Here is a 17938-nt window from a genome sequence, read left to right as displayed (position 1 = left end):
AATAAACAGCCAAGGGAAAGGCATGAAGATCATCTCTGTTGTCAAACATTATTTCTTTGCCCTAGAAATGTGTTTTATCGTAGAAGAGATCTGTGATAAATCTAGTATAGAAATCTTGCTGCATAGTGTATGACAGGGTCAAGCTTGAGATTTGTAAGATATTAATTATCTAAGTATGCAATGAGTAATATCAAATTAATATTAATATATAATTTGCATTGATATTTTCTTCTTCGTTGTTAATAAAGTGGAAATCTTTCATTTTATAACTCTTTATTTCCCTATATTTTCAGTGTGTGGATAACCTGTTACTAATTAACATTGTACATTTCCCAATCACAATTCTTGAATTGGCAACTTCTGTCTGTCAGTGGGTATATATTTACAGCATTATCTAGGTTAGCAGGTTAAAAATAGGCAATTACTTTGCACTATACATATTTTGGAACTAAGGCTAGAACGGAAGGCACTGTATGCTTCTATTGCTGGATCTGTCTGTTTAACAGAACATCCTATTCCCAAGATCTGTTCTGTCTTGTTCACTCGGCACCCTAACCACATTCTTTATAAAAGATATAGTTACTCCTGCATGGTATCTTTTGTTGGACATCTGTCTTCAGTGCACTCTATTTGTAGCTGGTTTTTTTAGCATGGATTTGCAAGCCAACCAATGAGAGGGTAGTTAATCATTCATGCAAAGAGCTGTAACATGAAGCGCCTGTTCCCATCTGTGTCATGTCTGTTCCTGTTGTGATAGTACTAATCATGCTATATTTTCAAATCTTTTAGCTTCAATATTAATGGTAGTGAAGAACCTGCTTTTTGTTGTTGTTGTTAATTCATGTTGCTGTCGTCTACCTGATCAATGCTATACCCATCCTCCGTTTGTTGTATACTGGCTTAGTTCCAGAAATTAATTTGTCTGTTTGGGACTCATGGTAAACCAGAAATTCCCAAATGGATTAAGGTATCAAGTTTTTTGCCCAATTTAGCATCTTTTTCTCCAAAATGCTTTCCATCCCATATCTGCTTATCAGTATTGGCTCAGAATCGAGCATTAAAGAGGCTCAGCCATATTTTCAAACATTTATTTATAATCAGCATTCTGGTTCTTGATTTTGCCCTTCTGTCAGAAAATCTTTTTATTTCAGGTACATTCTGATAACAGTGATGCTGCAAAAGGAATTCCTTTCTTGTGAGTACCTTTCACTGTTTTTGTACATCACCACTAACTGTTGCCTGATTCCCAGGATGAGCTATGGTAGCCACGTATGTAGACAAAATCCATGCATATAGGTAACATCTACCACAGGGAGGCTTCAGTACTAGAAATATATGATCGCTGGTTTTCCTTTAAATATTCTTTAACAATTCCACTGTCACTCAGATATCTCCGAGAAAGTTCACCTTTTGCCTTCATTAAAGGTGAAAGAAAATAATGGATATTTTTTTACCTTGCTATTTACTAAACATACGCTGCTAAACATCTATAGCTAGTGAGCTGTGCCTGATCTATGCTGATTTTCCTTACCTGATCCTGCACTTCAGAGCTTAGTTTTTTGTTCTATGATGAGAGGTTTCAAAAAGTCTCCATTCGACAGTTGCTGGATTGTTCAAATCATAGTAAAGCTGCAAGGTGAAACATGCAATTCCAAGAAAGTTATGCACTCATATAGTCCGATGGAGGACTATATCAGAGATATGACATGCCTTTTGCATTATTATTATTTAATATAATCACAGTCTTCTATATGTGTCCAGTTCCACAGATACTGTATTTTCAAGCCAATATTAACAAATCTATTTCTTCATTATGACTCTTCGGGTTTCTGCACTGTCTTGTGTACATTTGTTTTTTATTTCTCACACGTGTTAGACTGCACAAAAACTACATAAAACAAGTTGCTTAGTATAGGTGTTAGTAATCATTTTATACAGACACAGAATTTATTCCCTTCTGTTGTGCAGAGCTAGTATTATCCATGTACTGTACATATGTGCATGTGCTCTCTTTAAGCTTATAACTGCAATTAGGGTTTTGGATGGGAAGTCAGAAGTTGGAGCTCCTTGAGCCTGTTAACTGAGGGTTGCAGGTCTGTAAAAAGCTGTCTTTGCTAATGTTCAATATGACTACAAAGTTGAATCACAAATAAATCATCTTTCCTCTGTTAGTTTTGATTTTTTAGCCACGAATTTCTCTTTGAAGGTATCTGAGGGTTTTCTCTTCTAAGGAATCCATCTTGGGATGTTATCTTTACAAAATAAATCTGAAAGCTTTGAGGAAGATTGAATATGCTTTCTTAATGTTTGCCAAGGTGTCCTTTTCAACTTTATTTCATATTCTAAAAACTTGGTTTGCTTAAGTAGTGTTGGACTCTACAGAGAGGTCTTTTTGATGGATCCATATGAATCTCCAATAGTTGTTGCAGATTTACCATACAAGGGAATAAATATTTCTGTCAAAAAACCCACTATAAATACGGATATGGATGTAGATATAGATATGAATTAGATACAGAGATTGACGTTTCCTTCTCTTAGGCTAGTTTTTACAATAGCATTCTTTACACAAGTTCATATATGTTGTCTCAGAGATAACAGCAAAATGCAGCACAATTTTTATCTACGGTAGGAAGGTGATCACTTGTTATATCAACCAAGAAACCACTGTAACTATTTTGGTAGGAGTAAGGTCAGAGGGATTTAGTAGTGACTTAAAATAGGACAAGTCCATTCAATATTTTCTGTACATATTGGGGGATAGCCTGTTTGCTCTTTTGTCATGACATCATCTGCCTTCAAGGGGAACGTATACAAAACAAGTCTAATTTGGGAACTACGAAGACACCATACAGTGGACTGGCTTGTGGGGATCAAACTCTTCCAATTTTCTTTACTGTCTGCAAAATTATTTGGGAAAGTCTTATTCCCTTTTATTACGTGCTCTATGAAAATAAGCTTCTTAAGTGATTTATTAAAATATTTGAGTTTTGTTTTTGGCTTCTATCAATGTGTCACAAATAAAAAGGTATTTTCCACCTATTCTTGAAAAGAAATAGGTAAAATCCCCCTACGACATAATATCAAGAAATATGTATGGATCTCCCCCTCCCCCAACTTTTACATGTGGACACTGAAATATTAAAAAAAATTAAAAGGATATTCCAGTTGTTCTTTTTAACAACTATTTTTAACAACTGTTTTCCATTAAGAAGCAATAATTTCTTCTTAGTGCCATGTTTCTCTTTTTGTATTCTGGTATTATTTCAAATTGCAATTGGGAATTGCACAACATAATTCAATAAGAATTCCCTTAATTATCTCCGGATTGTTAGAGAAAGAAAGTATGGCTTCGCATTCCAACTTTAGGTCCATCCAGAAATGAAGCTTTATCCTTTTCAGTAACATCATCACCCTTCTTGCCCTTAAGCGGGTTAGGGGAGTAAATTGTGACACACATACAATATTCACCTGCACAGAGAAAATTGCTTATATATTTGAACACCATGACACTCTATGAAAGATTGGTAGGAAGTTATATTAAAGAGAACAAGACTCTCTCTTTTTGAAGTTATATATAGCAGGAATGAGAGCCTGTTTGTCATAGTAGTTAAGCATCAGGTTGGAGATTGTTAAAAAATAAATATTTTTTCTCACAGTTTAAAGCATTCTGTTATCAACTGAATGTAAAAATGATTACAAAGCAAAATCACATTTTTCTTTGATCAAAGAAAAAGCATAGTGGAAAACCTGATTTCTGGGATATATTCCTTCAGCAAATAAAGGTAAATTTCTTTGAAATTGATCAAAAGGCACTAATTATATTTCTGAATTTTGACATAACACGTTGTATCATATATAATCATTCCTTCATCAAAGGATCCACATTCAGTTTGATGATTATGCAGATGAAACTCAAAATTCCACCATGCTCTGCTGCTCATCAACAGCAGCAGTAAACCAAAGACCACAATATCTGGGTTTAGCTGAGAGGAGTCCACTATCATGGAAGAATTGAGTAAATGTAGCGTTGTCTCTTATCTAAGAATTATGCAGGTTACAGGTAATAACAGCAGGATTGCATCATAGCTTGGCGTAGACTGTAATTTGGGAATTTCCCAGTTCTCAAAGCTTCCTTCACTTGATCTTTCATCAAATTACTATCTCTTGCAGACATAGCGTGCGTCCTGTAATACAGGTAGATTAATTCTAGCCTTATTATAGTTTTGCTGTAGGAATTACCAAGAAAATTATGTGATACATTGTGAATGCTAAGAAACAATATTAAGGGCCTATTCACCTAATGTTTCATCCTACTCTGTGACTAAAAGGTGGGTGAGATAACTTGTCCTGCTGTTCCTCAGGAGTTCAGTCTATTGTATATTGTGAAGATGTCGAGTTTTTTTTTTAAAGCTGTAGTCAACATAATGGAGGTCTTCTAAACCTTTTAAAGAGATCTTCTGAAATAGGTCAGCTAGAATAGTGAAATAGCTAACAAGTTTTATTTTATTTATCACATTTATATAGCTGCCCCCTTTAAGAAATCTAAGCAGCTGATAATTCTAAAACCTTTTTTTTTAAAAAAAAACCCACAAAACACACCAGTTTAAGAGTAAGTGAACTATACACACTGGACCAACTGCAGGTCCTGAATGCTTGTCAAAAGCAGCCTTATCTAAAGTGCATTGTAATAGTCCAACTGAGTAATGACTTGTGAGTGATTGGAAGCAAAAGCAGAACCTTTCAAAACAAGAATAGAGATATCAGGTACAAAGGGCCCTTTGATGGTGGCTTCTTGAGCAGGAGCTATGAGTTCAAGAAGATCTTGAAGTTGCACACCAAATCTATCAAGGGAAGTGCTATCCGATTCAGAGTTAATACTGGAAATTTTTTGTGTCAGAGTTGGGGACTAAAACTACGGCCCCTAGATTTTATTATGGTTGAGATGAAGTCTGTCCTTCCTGATCAAGACCCTCACAAAATCCAACTCAATACGAGAACCTTGATGGCATCATATGGAAGGCTTGAAGCAAAGTTGTTTACATCCAGACAACTTTTGCCTGGTTTCCAACTTTCTTTTCCAGGTGAAGTTTGTTGAGAGGTCTTGTACCTTCAAATAATGAAATGGATGATCTAAATCAGGGTGTCAAATTGATGGCCCATGGGCCAGATGCATCACACACAGGCCACGCCCACCCCAGCTCCACAAAGGCAAAAATTTCATGATACGTCACGTGACACGATTGAGTTTAACACCCGTGGTCTAAACCTTTTCTTTGTTTCTTGGCTTATGAAAATGATGCCTGCTTGCCTGCCCTGATCTAGCTGAGATACCTCTCTCGTTAATTTATGTAGTAGATTAAGCTTTTTGCATTCTTCCAAGATTTGAATATTCTGAATCTCGGCTTCTGATTGCTAATTTTCCACTACCATCAGCAAGAAGCTATAGTGAAGCAAAGGATAACACACATTATGTGAAATCAGTAATAATGACAATGTCTGAAAAAGTATGTCTGAAGTAATTCCAAAGTCCTTTGCCCAAAAATCTTGGCATCATAGGCATTCTTGTCATACATCAAATTAATGAGCCAATAGGGGTCATCTTTGAGGCCTTTTCTGAACCTATTAGATGCATTTGCAGAGAAGAAACTTACAGCACATAAGGCATGTTAAATAAATAATAGGTTTTTTTTACCAGTTTCAAACCAGTGTAGATTTGCAAGATACATAAATGGGCTACTTTTAATTGGAAAAAATAGAGAAGAAAATGATGAAATCTTAGTTTAGTTTACTTTATTGTCATTGTACTTCGTACAACAGAATTAAATGTCATCTTCAGTGTACATCATACATAGGAAAACTATAAAAATACAACAAACACACATCCTTCACATTCTATACAATTGAATTGAAAACCCCTGATACTGCATTAATATTACACTATACAGTAGAGTTCAATATAGTTACTGCTCTGGGGTAGAAGCTGTTTTTCAGCCTATTTGTCCTTGTTTTTATTGTCCTGTACCATCTGCCAGATGGTAATAGTTCAAAAAAAGAGTGCCCAGGATGGGATGGATCTTTAAGAATGTTTTGAACTTTCTTAAGGCAGCAGGAGCTATAAAGCTCTTCCAAGAAGGGGAGAGGGCAACCAATGATCCTCTGGGCAATGATATTAACCCTCTGGAGTGCTGTCCTATTTGCCACTGTGCAATTATTAAATCATACACAGGTGCAGTAATTTAAAATACTCTCTATAGTGCAGAGAGTCTTCTCAAAATCTTCTCCAAATAATTCAATCCTTCACAGCTACTATTGAGTCTGATATGTTTCACTGAGGTAAAGTTTTAGCAAATCCACATGTCTGTCAACTAACATTCTCTTGTCTCTTCCTCCACACACTATATTGTTCAGTGAAAACAAATCAGCTGTAATTTAGTGTGCAACACGATACACTGTTCTTTCTTGGTATTGTTCTTGACATTTATGCCATGATCTGTTAAAGCCTCCAAAATCAATCCACGGATTGTACTCATCATAGTTGGTAGATTATAACAATTGTAAGTTTGTGATGGATAGCAGGATCCAGCTTTAAGCAAATAGTAATTCAGGAGTTCCAATTTGCTATCAGCTGTTCTTTTCCACCAATAGCAATAGCATTTAGACTTATATACCACCCCATAGCACTTTACAGCACTCTCTGGGTGGTTTACAGTGTAAGCTTTATTTTTAATATTGCCCCCAACAATTTAGGTCCTCATTTTACAAACCTCGAAAAGATGGAAGGCTGAGCCCCATTAAGATTGAACTCCAGAATGTGGGCAGAGATTGCCTGCAATTCTGCATGTTAACCACTGCGCCACCAGGGCTGCTTGCCTACCTAGGTGGTGGCAACAAGTACTCATACTTTGCTGATCCCCAAAACTCAAGTGTCAGACCTGTTTACTAATTGAATAGAAGACACCTGGAAATCCTGGATCTGTATAGTTGGCTGGGAAGTTGGAAAAAAATGCTGTTTCTGAAACAGTTGTGGACGCTTTGCAAATCATGCAGCTGCTTTAATAACTTTAAAAAAGGTTCTCCATAAACATTCCTATTGATTATGAAGCATATTGTGTCATGATATGGTATGCTGGCTTAACAGCTACGGACAGAAAGGCATTACAGAGGGTGATGAGCCCAGCACAAAAAATCATGGGCTGCCCCCTAACCCCACTGGATGAAATTGCTAGGTCCCGCTGTCTCAGCAGAGTGAGGAAAATTCTTAGGGATGATTCACACCCTGGGCAGCATTTCTTTATTCTCCTACCATCGGGCAGGAGATAAAGAAACAGAGCTAGCCGAACAAATAAGCTGAAAAATAGCTTTTATCCATGGACTGTCAGACTTTTAAATGCAATATAACACCACAATCAGGCTTAATGTGATAGACTAACAGTGCCAGTATAACATGCAATATATATATACTGGTGTGATAGATGATAGATGATAGATAGATAGATAGATAGATAGATAGATAGATAGATAGATAGATAGATACATAGATACATAGATACATAGATAGATGATAGATGATACATAGATAGATGATAGATAGATGATAGATAGATAGATAGATAGATAGATAGATAGATAGATAGATAGATAGATAGATAGATAGATAGATGATAGATAGATAGATAGAGTGTCTGTCTGTCTGTAAATGTGCGCTAGTTTATTTGGGTTTAGGGATTTCTTATTTATTTATTTATTGATTGATTGATTGATTGATTGATTGAGATGTATTCTGTGTTCTTGGGTGGGCTGCACCAAGGGAGGCTCATTCAATTTCATTGTACACATGTTGTGCATTGATAATAAAGGTTTGAACTGAACTGATAAAAATCTGCATCTTCAGCTTGGAAACCTGAAGAGCCACCATCTTTTTGCCAGGACTATTTTGATAAAAGTTGTTGGAGTTTATTAAGTCTTGCATAGTCATGGATATAGCTCAAGTTTTTAAAGAGCCAGATCAAAGGTGTTGTGTACAGATAACAAAAAGAAATTATGTCTGGAAACTGATTAAGAATATCAAACACAGAGAAGCGTACAATTATCCAGTTAATTTGATGCTAATGAAAAACCCCAAAGGCTTCTAGCTTTCATAATTATCATGCGATTGAAAATTAACCTTATCTATAAAGGCCTTGTCTCTACACGTCAAAAAGAACTATATGTACCATTACCTGATCTTCTTGCTCATTTTCCAACCCACTTTTAGGCATCAACAACTTCTGCTATTCTAAGTTTCAGCTGAACTACAATTCCCAGCATTATTTCTTATTGGCAGTGCTTCCTAAAATGCTTGGAGTCGAAGAACAGCAGTAGCAGAAAGACTATACTGTTGTTTATCCCTGTCAAATTCTTTGACCATTTAGGTGTTCAGAAGGACACTTTGATTCTGTGAAATGTGTGGTTAAATTTAATTATAGTAGTTCTAGTTCCCCCAAACAATCAATTTGGGTCCTAAATTTACGTTGCATGAAACGGTTCTGTTTTTAATTGCGTCTATTTGCAAATGAAGTGTTGAACTTTCTTTGAATTCTGTGCAATTTGTAAAACATTTACCTGTGACATCTTTGTTCCAAACTTGGGACATTGCAAAAATTTTCTGACCAGGCAGAAAACAAGAAGAAGAGAATTCTGATTGCATTTACTGAAAGCCTTCCCTTAAGCTTGAACTTTTCCTCCCAGAAAATCTAAGTTGCAGGTGGTGTTTGGAACATCTTTATGAATTTCAGAAGATAGCCTTGACAGTAAAATACTGCATGTTTTGTATGGTTATATTCTTTTTAAACTTTATAGTGGCACAACTCCTTTGTTTTATTACAGTTATTACTTTGGTTATTTCACGTAACATTCAATAGTCTCTTAAGTATATCCATGAGATGTATGTAGGATGTATTTTGGCAAGCTTATTACTTTGACTTACATATGCAAGATTCATTTTTTTATTCCATGACTCCAATGTGCTATCTTCAGTTCAGGGATCAGTTCAAAGTTAATGATTACATCTGAACCATAAAATGATTTCTCTTATAATTTTAAAATTATAGGATCATCATTAAGTGCTTCATAATATCAGAAAATAAGACATACTCTAAAATGTGTGTTGGGTAATTTGTGTAAGTATTTAAATAGAATGCTTCCTATTATTATTTTTAAAGAAAAAAAGATCTATTTGTATTTTTATTAATATAAACTAAGCGCCCAATTTAAATCTTATGAAAAACTATAGGGAAGGTGGAAAATAATGTGATAATCAGAAAATGAGTATTTTCTTGTTCAGAAAGATATATATGCATCTATTTATACATTTAATATATACATGAATCTATACATTTAATAAATAGCTGTTGTAGTCTTTCACCAGAAAATTATCCAACAAACATTTCAGTGTCTGTTATTTCCTGTGCGATAAGTTGGGGTGATTATGTCCAGTGGTGGGCTTCAAAAATTTCAGCAATGGGTTCTCTGCCCGGTTTCTGAGTGGGCGTGATTATGGTGGACATGGCCTAGTCAGTCTCCTTTACCAGGGGGGGGGATGTTTTCGCCTTCCCCAGGCTCCAGAGGCTTTCCTCAAGCCTCTTGGAGAGCGAAAACTGCCTTCCCCGGGCTCTGGAGGCCTTCCAGGAGGCCCATTTTCCCCCTCCCCAAGCCTTCATGTGGACCATGCAGTTACCTCGCATCCAAAATGGGCCACGTGGAGACTCTTGGGAGAGGAGGGGTGGGCGGGGCCAGCCAGGGGTGGGATTTGGAGGTCCTCTGAACCAGCCATAACGTTAGCTACGGGTTCTCCCGAACCTGGGCAAACCTGTAGCTACCCACCCCTGATTATGTCCCACAGTGAGCTTTTATGGCTTAGTGTGGACTAGAACTCTGCTCTCTTCCTGATCCTAGCCCCAAATCTTAAACACTTACACTATACTAGCTTATTTATTTATTTGTAACTATTTAAACCAGAGTTTCATTGTTAAAAACCAAATGCCAGACAGGGGCATTCCAAGAATGGTTACGTGTTGTTTATTCCGTTAGCAAAAGAGCAACTTAGAACTGAGGAGAAATTTCCTGACAGTTAGAACAATTAATCAGTGGAACAGAAGTTGCCTCCAGAAGTTGTGAATGCCCCAACACTGGAAGTCTTTAAGAAGATGTTGGATAGCCATTTGTCTGAAACGGTATAGGGTTTCCTGCCTAGGCAGGGGGTTGGACTAGAAGACCTCCAAGGTCCCTTCCAACTCTGCTATTGTATTGTATTGTAATAAACTGTGAATGTTGTAATGAAACTGGCAGGCCCTTTTCCACAGGGATAATTAATTAGTGACTGCTTAATATTTGGGAATTTCATCTGAAATACATGTTAGTCATTGTTTAATGATATATTCATAATTGTGTTTAGAGAAAATTTCTCTGCATCTTTAATATTTCACATGTGGGTATGTATCATATAGAGCTAATTAAGAATGAATACTTGGAACTGGGTAAATGAGGCCAAGGGACTAGACGATAGCATACTGGGAAAGAAATGTGCAGTAAAAACTTTTAAAATGGCTAGTTTAGCCTATTATGGCCTTTGGTAGTTTAGGTTCTATGGAGAGAGTCTCACCTGAATATAGGCTTCATGTCACACAAACTCATGATTTGTTTTATCTTGGCTTATTGAATAAACCACAGTTTGCTAGGTTCACCACAGTATGTCATGCTAAAGTTGAATAAACCCAATTATGGTATAGCATGTATGAATCAGGCTACTTTTTAAAATTATTTTATCTCAAGGAAAAATTCCAAACATCAGAAGAAAAATAGTGAAATGATTTGGCAAACTTTGGAAAACAGATCTTCCCAGTATCTTTTAAGGAATCTGTTTTTGTCTCTGTGTATGTGATAGGCAAAAAGAAAGAAAGGGAAAAAAAATCAGTCAAATCATCAGAAAGATCATCGCGTAAAGGAAGTGAAAATATCTTGAAAGTGCCAGATTTATTGGTGTTGATTTGTTGCTTGTGTCAGTGTTCAGAAACATAAACCGAGAAGCCATTTGGCATTCCTTTAATGGTGTAACAGCCAATATCAAATATTAGTAATGCTGCCATAATACTAAAATCTGAAATTGCTGGAATAGGCTAGAAGATTTCTGTTATATTCCTCTTTGAATCTCATTCACAGATGGAAGTGACTTGTGATCATCTTAACTAATTTAATTTCTGGATTGTATATTCCTGCTAAAATAAAGATCTGGAATTTGCAAAACCTAACCTTAAATTTAGTTATCTTATACCCAGTGAATCAGTGTGATTCAGCATTTCAAAATGCTAATCTACTCAAGGGCCAACTTCAGCACTGAATTTAGATATATCTGGTAGTATCTAAGAAGTCACTATTCTTGTGAAACAGGAGGACTACATTCATATTTTATAATTAGCTGGTAATTTGAAATTACCCAGTAACCAAAAGGTTTAATTCTAAAAGTAGGAGACTGTGGTTTTGTGAATTTGGAGAAGTGCTGTGAGTGAGAGCTGATGCTGCAAAGAAGCAGAAACAGTAATATAACCTTTCACAAAATATGCATAAAAATAGGAGGATTTTTATTTTTCTGTGTATGATATGCTTACAAAAGATCAGTCTAATTCTTGAGAAGAATGATGAGTCATGCTCATCCATATATGTATGGTGTAATAACAAAAAGTAGTTGTATTCATCTTCTTTGCTTGTCAAATCCACCTTCAGTGGACTGTATGGATCATGTCTAATCCATACAATGTCCAATGATCCGTACAATGTCCAATGATAGCAACCCCAGGATGGATTTGTAGTGTGCTTAACTACTCTACTGTACAGTACTCAGTTATTGTATTATACTAAATGATAAAATTAAATTCTAAAAGCTACACTGAAAATTAAGAAGAGTTAGTTTATGCATTTTTCAAACAATTAGCCATAACTTCAATTAATATAATTTACAAAAAGGGTAATTGTTCAATTTTTTAAAGTGGCATTTAGAAGTCTATGTTGTGCAGATTGTACTATTGTACTATTCTATCTGTGATGGACTAATCAGTTTAACCATCAACAGTGAAAATTCATGAACCTGAACAATTCTTCAGATTCCTAAGTGCCAGTTTAAGCATTTTGGATAAATAAGCCTGATGACAATGAGTTGGCTATGATAAATGAAATCTGTAAGTGCTACCCCTAGAAAACAACTACACTGTTTTTACAATCCTGTTTAGAAATATTTGTCAGATAAACCATGAAGAAATTTTGTTCTTGTTACATTGTCATTTCCCTTCTGTTTAACTGTGTATTTCTTCTAGGAAAGAATAAATCCTCTGTATTGAAGGCCCCTCATGTAGCTAGCTTTTAATATCTTTGACAATTCTCAAATGTTCCTTTCTGGTGCTCAAAAAATATCTGGTAGCACTTTTTCCAGCTGACAAGTTTTATTAAAAGGCATACGCTTTGGTAAACTGCAGTTCACTTCATCAGATGACCAAAGCGTGTCTTTTAATACAAATTTTCAGCTAGAAAAGGTGTTACCAGATTTCTCCTGATCTTCAACTGCTGTAGATTTACACAGTTGTACCCCCTACAGTGACTGGAACTGGCATTATCTCTCACATTTCTGAGGTGATGTTACAGGAAGCTGTGCTGAAGTGATATCTTATTTTTTTTTGTGACTGGTGTTTAGGTGTGGTGAATTATTTGCTGAGTGCCACGCCTCACTCTTTAAAGTATGTTGCTTACGTCAGTAAGGTTGGAGTTAAAAGGTAGACTAAACTCAAAGCAGGAAGTAAGATTTGAACACTCCCTCGATAATTCTTGGATGTTAACTTTTTTATAATAATTTTGGATTGCAGGTGGATCCATGTCAGAGTTTCAGAGCCCGTGGGAATTATATCAACACAGTATCCCAGATGATCTGGATGTTGGTAAAGTACCTCACTTTTCTTTTTTGCAAAAATGTTCCTGTGAAGTAAAATAAGATACTATTTCTGCTAGAGAGAAAAAAATATTATGTATTTGAAATTATGATGCCATTCTGAAATTATGATGCCAGGCTCTTTGATCCTGTTTGAATAGCCTGGTTTCTTGCATGTATTTCCTTGGTTCTGGAATTTGAGGTTGATGTAGGCCTGATTTTGAATTAAATGTGATTGTCTCTCAGCTGTGGCCAACTTTTTTTAGAAGTACTAGGGTGCCAACTTTTAAATTACTTAAGTGCTTGTGTGATTAAAAAAAATGCAGTTCTGAATTAGGACAGCAATTTCCGATCTCACCTCTGCTATAAGCCCATCAAACAATCTTAAGATGAACATCTCTTATTTTATGATGTCAGTATTTCACTTGCAAAATGAAGACAATGGCTGGTTCTCTGCTTTCTTGATCTGTTGTCTTCTTATAATAGCAAAAATGTTTTAATAAACAATTTTTTCTATTATAAAATACTAAGGAAGCATTATTGCTACATATGTCCACATAATGGATATTATTAGCCATATTTTTCCTCTTGTACTCCATGACATTTACAGTGGAACACAAAGTTTTAATGTTGGAGTGTGTGTACTGATAGAATGCAACCATGGAAATGGGGGAAATGGAGAGATTGATGAAGACAAGGATTGCGAAGCCTAGCTTCATCCACAGAAAATGCTTATTGATCATTCTCTTTGTCTCAGTGAATGCCCTCCTCTGATGTGATAAAGAAGAAAGTCTTTCACCTGAGGAGAGGTAATGAACCACAACTATGATGGTTTTTCCTCCACACAAAGGATAGTTTTCAGCAGAGGATTCCTTAGTCTATCACAATGTAGGATCATGGATTTTCACGAGTCCTAACTTGCACCAAAGACTTTCCATGAAAACAGAAGGCTGTCCTTTGCAGAGTCACTCTGCACATGGCAGGGAGGGTGGAGTTAACCTCTTCTCCTTTCGAATAAGAGCCTATATGTTCCTGAAGGTTTCAGCAATAATGCAATGGTTACAGCATATGTAGTAAAGTGGCCTTCAGCTCTCCTGATTTAGAATTCTCTAGTCCCAACAGATCGGTGGTATATCAGGCTAACAAAGATAATCTGGGCCCTTGAGCGAGAATAAGATGTAAAACATGGGTGCCCAGCCTTTTGGCTTGCTGTGGGCCACATTGAATGAAGAAGAATTGTCTTGGGCCAAATATAAAATAGTCGATATAAATCACATAAAAATTGTTAGAATTTTACGATGCTGTGGGACCACATTGCTAGCTGTCCAGGGCTGCATGCTGTAAACCTTGCTGTACAGAACAATGTTGACTAGTGATTCTAGCATTGCACTAATGCTTAGTGTATTGAAACCTTGAACATTGGGCTGGCTGATATCAGCTGAAACGATTAATTGTATTGAATTAATAATTTTTTCCAATGTTGTAGAGAATCAGTTATTCTTAATTTGACTAACAGTCTTCCATGGCTGTGTTCAAGTTCTTTACAAACATGTTGAACCACCTGTCCCCTCAGTCTCTGTGTATATTCTTTTCATAGATATTATTCACTGCTCTATAGATACAGTTTCAATATTAGGAAAAATTCAGTCAAGCCTGAGTTACCTTAATATTAAATATTAACAGCATCTTACCACACCTCTGGGGAAGGTAGCTGAGAGGGTGGTTGCAGCTTCAGAGGACCTTGAATGAACTTGGGTTTGGTCAGAAACAGCATTGGTCATGCTTTTAGATCAGTGTTTCTCAAACTTGGCGACTTTAAGTCCTGTGGACTTCAACTCCCAGAATCCCCCAGCCAGCATAGCTGGCTGGGGAATTCTGGGAGTTGAAGTCCACAGGACTTAAAGTCGCCAAGTTTGAGAAACACTGTTTTAGATGATCTCTGGTAGAGCGGGATGGGGGTCGTGCACCACTCCTTGCCTGAGTTGACTTCTCTGCAGCTTTCAATATTATCAACTATGGTATCTTTCCAGATTAGTTCAGGGGATTGAGGATGGGCACCACTGTTTTGTGCTAGTTCACCTCCTTTCTCCAAGGTTCATTCTAATCAATGATGATTGGAGGCGGGAGGGGATTCTGCCCCTGACCTGGCCCATACTGTGTGGGGTGCCACAGGTTTCAATGCTCTCTCTGCTCCTATTCAACATGTACATGAGGCCACTGGGTGAGCTTACCCATTACCATGTGGTTAAGATATTATCAATAGGCAGATAACACCCAATTATACATCTCCGCCTCTGGCAAATTAAGTGATGCTGTGGAAAACTTATCTTAGCATCTGAAAGCTGTGAGGGTCTAGATGGGAAGCTACAGGCTTCAGCTGAACCCTAGCAAAGGTTTTGTCTATCAGGAAGCTACGCTTTGGAGGTCAAGGAAGCGGCCTTCTCTTCTATGGTGCCCACCTTATGGAACATTCCTCTGACCCCAAAGTGAGGTCAGCTCAATTCAGGAAATTCCTCAGGACCTGGCTTTGTCATCAGACTTGGAGGTCTCAGGGAACCTGTGAGATCTTGAGGGGGCTCTGTTTTGTCTGTGTGTTTTGCAGTGTCTATGTGTATCCACTTTTGTGCTGAATATAATGTAGGCAGTAGTAAAAGCAAATTTTCAGAGGATCCCCTTCTTGATCTTTCTGTGAGCAAAACATTATGTGATTTTCATTCATGAAAAGCAATATGACATACATTAATTGCTTGTCTGAATGTTATTTCTGGTGTACATGAGATTTTAATGGATAATGACAAAGAGTAACAACCCGTAACTGGTTAGTACAAATTTAAACATGCAGTTAATAGTAATCACTAATGAGAACACTTTCTATTTGGACAGCCAGTGTTTGCCACACTTAAAGGTCAGAGTTTCCAATAAATGAAAAAGAGAAATTTGTACAGTAACCTCTTTTTATTTTTAAACAAAATTAAATAAGCATATATTTCAAATAAATTAGCTACCCTGAAGTGGCAATGAGAAAGTAAGAGAGGGCTAGCAAGAAAAGAATGAGAATAGAGAGTGCCCTTTCCCCAACCCATTTTATATAGCTTTGAGGAAAATGAAAAGTAAAACTAAATTCTTCTTCTCTTTGGCCCAAAGTACAGGTAAAAGGGCAAATCCTTTCTTAAAAAAGTCTCTTCCCATCATGTTCTAAAAGAAGGAATACAGGCCACTTAGATCAAAATACATGAAACCGGTTTCTCGGTCTCTTTGAAAAACATATTTTCCACCCATGAGCCTCAATACCAGAATTAAGAGAAAATAACATATGAAGGCATAAGCTGCAAAAATAAATAAGTATGGACACAGGGAATTTCATCTGCTCTTAACATAGAGAATTGCAAGGTATTAATATATAGATCTGCCCCTAATATATGTTGTTTGAACCCAATCACTTCAATTTCAGACCTTTTTTAAGCTGAGTTCATGTTATGTATATGTTGCAGAACAGCTTCAATTTTTTTTTAACGTAGAAGCAGACCATAAGAGATTTTCAGTAACTAACCTCTGAATTCTTGGCTTTCAATTTTTACCATTCTTTGAGAATATTCTACTTCTAGTGAGAGCATAAAAGAACACAGCATAGAATAACAGAATTTGAAGGGACCTTGGAGGTCTTCTAGTCCAACCCCCTGCTCGAACAGGAATTATTTGAAGGAATAAACGGTTGGTTACTTGTTTCTGTCATACAATGTATGATATTAAGATTAATAAGAGACACATATATGTAGTTCTCCTCTCTGTAAAGTGAGAATTAGAAGACAATTCCCTTTTTTTGCTATTTTGTTTCCTTTTTAATGGGAACTCTCACACTATGCAAACGAAATTATTTTCACACTTTTTTTGTTTGAAACACCCCCTTCCCCCAAATTTGGTACAAATAGTGAAACTATACCTTGATGTTTTCTCTTGAAAAGGTATATAGAAATACACTGGTTCTGCAAATATTTACTTCCTGTAATTCAGCCACTTATATGAAGATGAATAGACAAAATATAACTTGTTGAAGGATCTGTTTTCAGCACTCTGAAATTCAAGAATATATTTGTCAAGACCTGTACATTTTGAATGAATGAAACATGTTACTATGCTCGGGGAAATATCCACAACCAGACTGATAATGGGATAAGGGAACTTGTTGCTGGCTTTCATCTTCAGGATCTGGACTTCTAGAGAGCAGTCAGATCTCCTCTAGGACTTACCAGTCTGATTGTCTTGCAGTCCAAGGGACTCACAGGAATCTTCTCCAGCACCATAGTTCAAAGGTCTCCATTCTTTGGCGCTCAGCCTTTCTTATGGTCCAACTCACTATATTACTCAGTATACTTACTTTGAGTATATTTACTCAGAAATTGCTATGATGAAGTTGGTAACTTTTTCATTTTCTCTGTCATAGAAATGGAGCCGATGGCGCCGTGTCCAACCTTTACTGATACAGCCAGCGACTTTGACAGGAACATTCCGCGGATCTGTGGTGTTTGTGGAGACAAAGCTACCGGCTTTCATTTTAATGCTATGACCTGTGAAGGATGCAAAGGATTTTTTAGGTATGTGGTTCTTCACTTAAACTAAGACATTTTGGTCCATGGTTTATTTTTTATTGGACCAGCAGTTTCTACTTACCATCAAAAACTGATCAAAAAAAGATTATTTATCTTATTCTTTTTTAAAAATGCAAATACTATCTGGAAAGCATTTTTAAAAGAACCCTTACATATATTTATATGTAAGGAAGGAAAGGAGCATATTAATGGTTTCGCTTGCAATATGGTGGCTAGTTTGTAGGTAGTAAGCGATTTGATTGGAACCTCAAACTGATCTTACTCTATAACAGCAATGGCAAACCTTTTTTGGCTCACGTGCCATAAGTGGGGGGAGCGCAGGGGGGTCGTGTGTGGGTGTGCTGCACCCATAATGCAATGCACGACCTCCCCTAGTGCG

The 17938-nt window shown here is 36.6% G+C and overlaps 1 protein-coding gene across 9 annotated transcripts in view; it reads left to right on the top strand.

The window, feature by feature from the left end:
* The window catches only part of VDR (vitamin D receptor), a 96284-nt gene that overhangs the window by 27310 nt on the left and 51036 nt on the right, over nucleotides 1-17938 (top strand). For 7 of the 9 annotated variants that reach the window (XM_081937646.1, XM_081937648.1, XM_081937647.1 and 4 more), the window contains 2 exons: nucleotides 12891-12962; nucleotides 17394-17544. In XM_081937646.1, coding sequence (XP_081793772.1) covers nucleotides 12899-12962; nucleotides 17394-17544 — 215 coding nt within the window. In that variant the 5' untranslated portion in view covers nucleotides 12891-12898. The remainder of the gene's footprint in view (nucleotides 1-12890; nucleotides 12963-17393; nucleotides 17545-17938) is intronic. The other 2 variants (XM_081937653.1, XM_081937652.1) reach the window with 1 other exon arrangement.

The sequence above is a fragment of the Natrix helvetica genome, assembly GCF_964273705.1.
Source record: "Natrix helvetica genome assembly, chromosome: 1".
Taxonomy (NCBI): domain Eukaryota; kingdom Metazoa; phylum Chordata; class Lepidosauria; order Squamata; family Natricidae; genus Natrix; species Natrix helvetica.
The sequence above is the reverse complement of the archived record's forward strand: the minus strand, read 5'-3'. Positions and strand labels throughout refer to the sequence as shown.